Raw genomic sequence first — 11,445 nt, 5'->3', positions numbered from 1 at the left:
AATAAATACAGGTTTTGTTTTTTGTTGTACTTTACTTACACCCCCTTCCGAATTGCTACAAGTCTGAAGATAAAATGTCACTTGTCCGTTTAAAGAAACAGCTTTTCTAGTTTGCATAACTGTAACTACGTCTGAGTGAAATAAGTATGAAAGTGTGTGCTATTTGTGAATTTAATTAGGAAATAATTTTTTTGAAAACTGTTTTAAAATGTACACTGTTTCTGTGTTTTGATGGTGACCAAATTGAACATCTTTGTAATTTACTACTATCTTTACAGGGGCTGTGCGAGCGGTGATGACGAAGTAGCAACGTCATTATTCTCAGCCCTCCTCTTCAGTCGCTAGCTAACTACGCTAGCGCAGGGTGCCTTCTCCAACTCCAGAAGTGTTCAAGACTTCTCGCTTTTTGTCTACGTCGATAACCTCAGTTTTCACTCCTTCTGCCTTTCTAGGCATGGATGACAGCTATATCCGGTCATGGCATTACGACATTACACCCTTGACTTCAACCTCGCAATGCCAGGTAAACGATACAAACACAGGACACGGAAGTAGGCTAGTACTTCTTAATGCTCGTGCTTTGCCGCAGAATAGGACACGGATAGGCCACTGACCGCAGCAAATCTGAAGTTGCACATTGTGATTTACAAACACGTACCTCTATGTAAAAGTACCAACCCACAGTTCTTTGTAGATAACTTATGCAACATTTTGCATTTGAAAACGCAGCATCTACAATTTCTTTACAATAAGCTTAGAAGTAATCCCATTGGTGCAGTCATCCATGCTATAGGCTAGGGAGGACAAACCCCCAATTTGCAGAAACGAATTTTTTCTTTACACCAGTGCAAATTGTATTTTATTTAAGAACACATTGACTATATTAACTACATATACACCCCCATTAGCAGTTCTATCAATTTATATGTGTAAAGGATATAATTGTATAACAACTTGATGGCTAATAACTGTGATTGCAGCGACTTCTGGTTGTCACCTGTTCATAAATGTAATGGAACCTGGTGTTCTATGGATTTGTACTACCTTGTCGGATTTTCCTACCGTAGCGCTAAATTATAGGTGTATCTATCGAAATATTTATTGATCCAGCCTACCACATGGAAAATACCTGGTAGTATAATTTTACAGTGCAACATAACTCATCAGATTGTCCTACCAGTATAAAACTAGAGAGGGTACCATTTCTGGAGGAATTGTAGTGTCTTCGTTGCAGATGGGTCTGTTAACTGTAATTTTTACAACTGATAATTCTGTATATTTTATATAAAAAAGCCTACTTATTATTTATGAAGATTGCGTAGATTTAAAAACATACATTTGTTGCTGCTCATTTACATACATTCAAAATACTAAGTGAAGTGTACAATGAAACGGTTGTCTTCTCATTTCCCCTGGAAAAGGGAATATCAATATATATTTATTAATATAAATAAACTAAAGCAGCCTCAGTTGAAAAGTTGGATTAAACGAAGATATTGGCCAATCCTGTGTAAAAATTGCCCTAACCTCTATGACATAAAGGTCCCATTACATGAAAATGTCACTAAGTTATTAACATTAATATGAGTTCCCCTAGCCTGCTCTTGGTCCTCCAGTGGCTAGAAATTTTGATTGGTGTAAACCAAGCCCTGGGTATTTTTCTCCACCTTTGAGAAAATGAAAGCTCCAATGCTCCGATTTGAAAATGTTCCTCTTATGTCGTCATAAGAGGAAAGGTTACCTCCCCTTTCTCTGCTTTGCCCGTCCAGAGAATTTGTCCCGCCAATGAGAAAATGAGCTACGACCTGCAAACACGATATTGGTTTTTCCTCAAAAGACAACATGGCATGCAAACGACCGAAGCATGGCAGTTAGCCCCACCTCTCTCCTCCTCATAGCATTTAAAGCTACAGACACAGAAATGGCACGTCCTAAGGAAAGCTCATTGTGTATGGAGCTAGACAGCTGACAAAAGTATCTGAATTTGAATATGAAGTTTCATAATTGGGCTCCATCCTCTTTCAACGACCAACTCTTAGTTTTTGTTCTGAGGACAAGTTCGGTCGTTCTGAAGTTGTCTACTTTTCCCTGTGAAAACAAACTGTTTCATCTTTGGCCTAGCTCAGACAAAATCTGAATTTCCACGGTCTGAATTACAATAATCTGAATTCCCGCAATCAGAATTTCAGAAATTTGTTTTTCTTGATCAAAATAATTCAGTTTGATCAAATTCACATACAAATAATTCAGATATGATATATTCAACAGCAAAATATTTTACTTTTATGAAATTCAACATACAAATATTTTAGATCTTTCAAATTCAGATACTTTTGTCCGCTTTCTAGCTCCATAATTGTGGACTGCTCGTAGTGGCTGTAATTCTGCACCAAGGATAATTATCGGGAAAGAGAATTCAGATACAATATTACAAAGACATATAGAAAAGCATCCAAAAACAGTATGTTATGGGTCCCTTAAGTTTTTCCCTTCTAGTGATAATTTCAAGCATTTAGCCCACTCATATTGCATTAATTCACTAAGAAGCCCCTTTGAAACAAGCTGAACCCCTTTTGAAACAAGCTAATCTAATAACGTTGTCACCAGCAGTATTTCAGATGGAATCGCGATTCAAACAGTACCACCTGCTAACTGAATATGCCCCCGAAAGCGTAAATAAGCTTGACATTTATTTAGGGGGAAATGGCTAATTAGGCTTGCTGGAAGCGATCATTGTCAGTAACAATGCCAAATGCGACCATTTGGTCTAGAGCCCTGCGTGGAAAAGCTTACCCCGGTAAATTGTGCCATGAGCAAGCTAGCTGCTGTTGCTAGCCAAACTTCACTGAGGGGATTGTTTGAATGTGCCGGAAACGAAAAACTTTTATCAAGTTTAGGTTGTGACATTGAAGACAGTAATGTGCACCACACAAGCTTGAGTTTAAATTCAGTATTTAATGTGACATGACTTACTGTACATGGAAGTCTTGAATTGCTTAAATGTATGATGCTGCTAGTACACCACGGCACGATACGGTACTTGCTGTACAACAGTCTTACTAGCACATGTATGCACGTCATATCTATGCGTTGTTGCTAACGTGTTGTGATGTTAGGGTACCAATGAGTTCCTTTTGTGCACACAAGGCACTTTTTGCTACAAAAACATTGTAAGCTCCTAAACCGTGCAACGGAACATAAATAAAAATACATGGAACGCAATCGCTAACAACAACACAAACCTTTTGACACCGGCATTATCTATGTAGTCCAAATATTGATGGATCCTTAGCGGTGGGAAAATAAATAATAATAAATATATATGAAAGAGAACAATGGTTGTGCTCGCCAAAGGCTTGAGCACACCCAATAAACGGGTGGGAAGATTTTACAGCATGGCAAAAATTTTATTGATGTGCGCGTGCAGTAAGCCCTGGAAGGACAATGGCTCAATCCGAAAAAGGCTAAAAACGTACTTTCGTTCTTGAGAATATCATTCTTGCGAAACGGTCTTGTAAGACCGCGAGGAGACCGATTTGAGATGTGTGTGTTCTTGCAATGACTTCTAGGAAATCAGATGCGTTCTTGATAAAAGGGGCTGATCAAGAACATTTCCGGTTATTTTTGGCGTTCTTGGTCATTACCGAACTGGCATAAGCACCAGCCCAGAACCAGCACATTGACATTTTTGTTTAAAAGGGGTGTGTGTTCGTGTATGTTGGGATAAGTTATGTACCTTATCTAAATATTTTAATTAACATTGGAGTTGATAGTATAAACCTACAGTTTTGCACTTTAATTTGTAAGCCTTTGTTTGTTTGTCAATGACATACAGTTTGTTGTTTTCAAAATAAAATGAACTGAAATGGTAAAAAAAATAATATATATATTTTTTTTAAGGAAAATTTATCGTTTAGATTAATCGACTAATCGATAAAATAGTCTACAGATTAATCGATAGAAAAATAGTCGTTAGTGGCAGCCCTAGGTGACATCACATGCAGGTCCGCTTCTTGAGCACACAATCCTATAGCTTTTATTGCTGCGGTCCACCTGTCTATTTCAGCGCATAAAAGTATTTTTTTTCTTCTTAATGTCAGTATCGTACCGTCCCTAAAAAGCCATTACCGTGGTATGGTACCAGTACCGGTAAAATTTCAACAGTCACATTGAGAAATATATTATGTGAAGTGGAGGGGTAACATTTTGGGGTAACTTTTCTAGGGAAATTGTGAGGTGTGCTTGTGTCCGTTGCAGATTGGTTTGTTTTATTACTCAAATTTTACAAATATTTCTGTATTTTAAATTATGAATAGGCCTACTTAATAGCTTTTTTAATGAAAATTGAATAGATTTAAAAGAATACATTTGTTGCTGGTCATTTACACCTGACAATACTAAGAGTGGAGTGTAGAATGAAACAGGGTTCTCTTATTTCCCTTAGTGAGGTAATGGTGATATGCCTTTCTGCCAGCCTCACATAGTTGAAACTGTTTCATCAAAATGAAGAATTTGGGAAATCCTTTGTAAAAATTAGGCCATAACCTATAGTCACTTAAACTTACCCCAATTTTCTTTGCTTCTAGTGATATTTTTAAACATTTACTTATTTACTTTCATAAATTAAAACCCCCCCTTTTGATTAAGCTGATTATAATAACGTTGTCACTGGCAGTATCTTCGTTGGAATCACAATTCTAGTAGCACCTGCTAACTGAAAATATGCCCTCAAAAACATTTATAAGCTGTAAAAAAGAAAAGCCACCAGTTGTCGTATTTTGTTGCAATTCCAAGCCCATATCCTATTGCCTTCAAGTTAGTGACTGCTACATTACACAGCTCATAATATAGTGAAAAGGCTACCATGCAAGACAAAAGTAGCCCAACTACAAAATATTTGCCTGTGACTTAAGAAGTGTAGTTGATTCGGTGTCATATTACAGTTGTGTGAAAATGAATAGCAGTGTGATAATAAAAGGGAATAAAGTGCAATAACTTTTTTATAGCTTTAATTTCCATATTTCAAATGTAATGGAAACATTCCAACAATCCAAATCAAAGCATTAACAAATGTTATTCATCTACGCAATGAAAATGTATATTAATCTCTGAAGTGTCGAATTCTCTTTCAACACTTAAAACGAAGGAAATGTTTCAAGATTTTACTTCACTTCAGTTACTTCACTAAACTAATATTTAGTTGCGTAACCATTGTTTTTGATAACTGCTCCGTAACTGCGCTGCATCGAGTCAACTTCTAGCACCTATAAAAAAATATATCAACCTAGGATGAACAAACTACATTCCACAGTTACTGTGCATTTGGGGGTTTTGCTTCAGGAACTGCATTTTTTAATGTCACTCCATGAGTTTTCAATGGGGTTGAGGTCAGGGGATCAATTTGGCCACTCCCATCACCTCAAACCTTTTTGTCTGAAACCAAGATGTTGCTCGCTTACTTGTGTGTTTGGGATCTTTATCTTGTTGAATCACATTTCAGGGGCATTTCCTCTTCAGCATAGCGAAAGATAATCTCTTCAAGTATTTTGATGTATTAAAACTGGTCCATGATCCCTGGTGTACGATAAATTGGCCCAACACCGTAGTATGAAAAACATGATTTTTGCGCCCCAAGTAGATTTTCTGTATAGCAATATCCAACGTGTTACTGTGTCCTGTTTTCTCCCTTTCATTCCAAAACATGACCAACGCCAGTCTCCCTTCCCTGCAGAACGCATTAGTCTATTGCATTAGTCTATCGCACAAACTAGCCCCCCCCCCCCCCCGAATGCATTAGTCAGGGTTCCCGCAGGGTCTTAAAAAGTCTAAAATTCTGAACTTTAAATTTAAAGGGGCGATTGAGTGCAAAACCGATTTTATCTTGTCATAGTTGAATAACGACAGTTCAGTGGGTAAAATGAACATACAGTGACTATCAAAGTCCATTGACACCTCTTCCCTATGCAAATCCCAAAAAGAAAACATTTGGCTGTAAAACGCTAGCTTTTCAACAAAGCCACCGGTGTGACGTAGGACGGGGGACCGCCCTTTTTGGCTCTGGTCTGCATCTTTGTCACGCCCCAAAATGTACATCCAGACCAGCCCGAGGTAGCGTCTATCTCCGATACTAGTTTAGCTGCGCGCTGCTCTGTGTAGGCTACTTATAAGGAATTACAAAGAAGAACGATTTGAATTATAACAAGGATATTGAAAATGGACCACGGTCGTAAATGCTGTGTTCCAGGCTGTACAGGGAAGGCTAACACTCACAGTCTTCCCAAGGAGCCAAACATTCAACAGGCATGGCTGCTGTTGTCTATGAAAAGATCCCGGCGAAGTTCGACACTCAATCATTAATTTGCTCTGAACATTTCACCCAAGACAGTTTTGACAACCTTGGACAATTTCAAGCAGGATTTGCTAGGAAGCTGAACCTGGAAAGAGGTGCTGTTCCGACCGTATGCTCATTGCAACCGCAAGCTATAAGGACAGTATGATGTTGTGCTAACAGTAAGTAGCAATGCTAAAGTTTCCTGTATATAGCATACCAGGTACAATGCTAAATACGTTTCTACACACATCAAATTACTCTAGCTAGACTAGCTGTAGTCGGCATTAGAAGGGACGTTTCCCAAAAAATAGTAGTAACTAGTAACAGTAACTAATACTAGTAACTGTTACTAGTAACACCCAGACTGTAGGCATGTAAACAAGTTTAGCTAGCTAACGCAAGAGCATAGGTTGAATGTGTGATAATTTAGCCTAGTTTATTGGCAATGGGGCTAACGTTGATTCATGTTCCTGACTGTGTTTCATTCAAATAAATAACCTGTGTAATGTAAATCTACAATTCACGATGCATGTTTGTCCAGATCTTTGTCATGTTATTTTACAGCAAGATATCTAGAGCTAGCTAACTGAAGCCGAGTAGAATCAAGATATGGTTTGGTTGCTAAGGTGTAGCCTAACGTTCTACCCACCTAAGTCAATCCAGTTTACTTCAACAACAGAAGTGGAAACAAGTAATGTTATCATTTCAAATGATATGTAGTCAATCTGTTGAAAACAGTGTTGTGTAGACACAATAGATTTATTTGCACGTTTTTATTTCAAGTCTCCAACTTCGGTGTTTCAGCGAGTGCTGCTGTTGGCCATGTTGCGTTTTTGCTCCCCAGCTTCACTCGTTGAAAACCAACCAATCAGCGTGCAGCTTATCTAAATATTAATGAGCATACCATAAGAGGAGAAAAGCTAGTGTTTTTCCCCGGGAACGTTTCAGAGGATCTATCAGGGGTTATAGAACAGCCCCCGGGCCATTTTCAACCCAACCAATGTTACATACCCTATTCGGAGACTTTAAGGAACAGTGTGAAATACCCCAAAAACCCAGTCAATCGCCCCTTTAAGGCCTTATAACGTCGTAAAAACGACAGATATTAATTCGAGGACTTAAATTGAATTAAGTCAGGTCTTAAAAAGGTTTTACCCTCGTTCATTTCCAGAAACGCTGGCCGCAGAAAGTTATTAAAAAGTAGCAAAAAGGTATTGGAGTCGTAGCCTACAAAGCGGAGCTCTAGAGTCCAGGGTTCGAAAGGGGGGGGGGGTGGGGGGGGGGGGGGGGGGGGGGGGGGGGGCTTGACCCCCTTAATTAAGACTTGGATCCCCCCAAAAGAGGTAAAAACAACAGGACGGGGGGGTCGATGCATTTATATATCGTTCTTACCTGTAATCGTAAATATTTATTTACGCCCTGGAGAATCATTGTAAAACTTGCACTCTTTCTAACCAAACTAAACTAATTAGTCTTCCTGAGATTAACAAGCGTTTGGCGGAGAGGAGACAAAATTTATTAAACTATGTGAAGGTTAAGTCCCACATCTCACATGACCCCAATGTCACTTTTTGAGTTTTTAAATTAAAATAAACAATTACAAATTTGGATTTGATCCCAGGCCAGTGTTTCCTCTATGAATTTTCTTTTTTGCAGTGGGGGCAGGTCTGTCTGAAGCCCCTCACCCCAGCCAAAACAAAAGTTCTAACTCTATATTTCGGACAGGTTCATGTAATAGTACAATAGGTAATGTAATATTGCACATATTTTCGTCCTATTTACCCTAAAGGAATAAAGTTAGGCTATTTAAAGACACCTTACACTCAAAGTATTTTCTAAATGGCATACATGCTGCCAATTAATAATTGACTCAACATCTTATTGTAAATGGTCAGTAGCCTAGCCTATCGATTTAAGGTAGGCCACTCAAATGAAGCATTGTCTGCTTCATTTGATCTTGAAAGGCTAAGCATTCTGTAGCAAATAATAAAAATAAACTCTATTTAATAATTAAAACTACTTCAGCATAATAATGCACCTAAAATTCAAATGTAAGAAAGAGCAGCAATCATTATCGAATCAACAGACGTGTAATTTAGCTAGCAGGGGAAGAATACGTACAACGAAAATCACCAGTTACTTAATTTCAATTTGCAAGAACTATAGATACAATACCCAGCCTAAATTAACTTACAACATAAGTTATACGACTTACAGTTCTCAAGGACGCACACACGCAATCTCAACTGCAGTGTGAAGCGCACGTCCATGCTATTCTCCGACATGCAGTCTAACAATCACTGCTGATAGAATAACATTTGTACAGGCCTATTTTTGATACCGTGGCGGCACAAATGCAGCAGTGGTGGGCCGCCATGGCAAAATCAACAGAGGATAAACTGCAGGCTGTTGTGGTACTGCACCAGCATGTCTGAAAGAGCATACCCACTAATCCAGTGAGTTAACAGGGGAGCCCTGCTTAATTCTGGTTTTCTGACACCCCAACTCTGCAGTAAGTAATTAAGACCTTATTTATACAGCACATTTCATAAAAAAATTGCAGCTCAAGGTGCTTTACATAAAATCATCAAAAACACAAAATCAGCAAAAACAATAATACAAGTGATAAAAGTAATAATTAAAACTACAAAATACACAAGAATGAATAAAATGTAACATATAAGCGATGGTGCAAGTCAAACACAAGTCGCAATCTTTGCAGGAATCCAAAGAAAATCTATAAAAACAATAATATAACTACTAAAAGTTGTAAAACCCTTCTGAGAAAAAAAATTAGTTAGATGCTTTGGTAAAAAGGTAGGTTTTAAGCTGTCTTTTAAAAATGTCTAGCGTATTTGCTTCCCTAATATTTATGGCTAATTTGTTCCATAGTTTTGAGGCGTAATTGGCAAAGGCTGCATCACCAATCTTATGACTACTTCCGGTGACCTCTAATAGGCCTGCATTTGATGACCGCAGTGCTCTAGGTGGTGTGTAGTTTATAAGAGAGTTAGCAATGTAGCTAGGTCCTCGTCCGTGTAGAGCTTTGTATGTGAGGACCTTAAAGTCAATTCTGAAGGTAACAGGGAGCCAGTGTAAAGTAGCTAGGACAGGACTAATGTGTTTTCTCCTTTTAGTTTTGGTTGATAATCTAGCTGCAGAATTTTGAATGACCTGTAGTCTTTCAGTGGTTTTCTTGGGAAGACCAGTAAAAACTGCGTTATAGTAGTCCAGCCGGCTGGACATAAAAGCATGAATCAACTTCTCTGCATCATTTTGGTTTATAAATGGTCGTACCTTTGCTATATTCCTCAGTTTTGGTCACTTTATTAATGTGAGAGTTGAAATTCAAATCTGAGTCCAGGATTACACCGAGACTTGTCACCTCTGGTTTAAGCCAGGGGGTTAAACCTCCTAGATTCTTAGTAAGCATCTCTCTTTTGGATTTGGGGACACATAGTAGGACTTCAGTTTTGTCTTCATTTAAGAAAGTTAAAAATTTCATATAAAGTTATAATTCATCAATTTGTTTAGTGCCAACAGGCAGCTGGTAATGGAATTGATGGCCGTTGGGTTCAGTGGATATATATGGTTGTGTGTCATCCGCATAGCTATGCAAATGTATGTTTTGTTCTCTGATTATGTCACCAAGTGGTAACATACAAAGATAAAAAAGTAATGGACCTAGGCCTTGAGCAACCCCGTAGCAGTTCTCATGTTTCTTCATGGGTCTAAGACAGATTCGAGAGACCGCAGATAGAGTGCGGCTTGTCTGGGTTGTTTTATGTGTGGAAACTGCTAGGGATGCACGATATTGAATTTTAGCCGATATTTGATATGCCGATATTTACAAGCTCATTTTGGCCGATGTCGATACCGATATATACACCTCTGCTTTTTAATTATTGGAAAGTCTCTCCTGTACTAGAATTAATCTGTTATTATGATGGGGTACTTGCTGTAGATACGGGACATTAAAAACTTGATTTGTATCATTTTAGAAATAGACATTCACTCATGAAAACTATTGAAATGATTTCAAATATGGCAGATTTAATGTATCGCATCACTGACACTTTACAAACTCCGCAAATAGCCATTTTGTCATAATCCTTTGATACTTTGATAAGTTCGGCCGCACAGCAGACATGTTGAATCATGTTGTTGGCGCTCATAGTAACTTCTAAAACTGATTGTTCCAATCCTTGATTGTGATTGGCTATTTAGCGTTCCATGCCATTGTAAAATCCAGCATAACCTTTCAAGTTGTTCTCATAACATAACATTCCATATAGGTATAGTAGGTCTTAAATTTAAATCTTTATGGTCTTAAAATGTCTTAACTTTGACTTACTGAAACCTGCAGGAACCCTGATAAGTCTATCGCACAAACTCGCGCCCACCCCAATCTGATGGCAAACCCCACCCTACCACCTTAACTAACACATTTTCTGAGGGAAACCCTGAGCTTACAATTGTCTGCTAATTCCTACATTATCAATTGATTTCATGTTGATCAAAATGTATTAAATTGGTTCTCTGTTAAATTGTCTTACCCGCCACAAAAATCTAGACTTGTTTCCCAACCTGTGGTGCGCAAGGTAATGCCAGTGGGCCGCCAAACCAATGAAAAAAAAAATATATATATATCTATATTATACTGTTGGTAAATGATTATAAAAAATGTGTGGCCCCCGAAGAATCCAGACATGGAAGGGAAAAAAAAGCATGTGTTGGAGGAAGTACAGCATTGAGTACCTGTCACTGGGATTAACTAACACAACACAAGCTCTTCTCCTGCCTGGCCCCCCAGTGGTGGAATCAACTCCCCACCTCCATCAGAGACACAGACTCTCTCAACCTTCAAGAGAAGGCTCAAGACGCACTTGTTCCGGGAGTACAACGGTACTTAGGAATGGTTTGCTGAACCCAACGCTAGTTTCCTCAAGGATCACAATGACTCTTGCTTAGACTGTTGCTCTTGTTGGTTAGTGGTAGCTGTTTTAAACTGTTGTATTCTATTTGAGCTAATCCTATTTTTATTGCTTTCCTACAGGTACACTTGCACTTAGAGATTCATGTTGTGTAATTGTAACTTGCTTAACTACATGCTC

The 11,445-nt window shown here is 38.4% G+C and overlaps 1 protein-coding gene across 1 annotated transcript in view; it reads left to right on the top strand.

The window, feature by feature from the left end:
- The first annotated feature begins 314 nt into the window (after nucleotides 1-314).
- Nucleotides 315-11,445, top strand: part of sms (spermine synthase) — a 135,825-nt gene continuing 124,694 nt past the window's right edge. The window contains exon 1 of the mRNA XM_047018165.1: nucleotides 315-523. Within this exon, the coding sequence (XP_046874121.1) occupies nucleotides 478-523 (46 nt within the window). The 5' untranslated portion in view covers nucleotides 315-477. The remainder of the gene's footprint in view (nucleotides 524-11,445) is intronic.

The sequence above is a fragment of the Hypomesus transpacificus genome, unplaced genomic scaffold (genome assembly GCF_021917145.1).
Source record: "Hypomesus transpacificus isolate Combined female unplaced genomic scaffold, fHypTra1 scaffold_94, whole genome shotgun sequence".
Lineage (NCBI taxonomy): Eukaryota > Metazoa > Chordata > Actinopteri > Osmeriformes > Osmeridae > Hypomesus > Hypomesus transpacificus.
The sequence above is the reverse complement of the archived record's forward strand: the minus strand, read 5'-3'. Positions and strand labels throughout refer to the sequence as shown.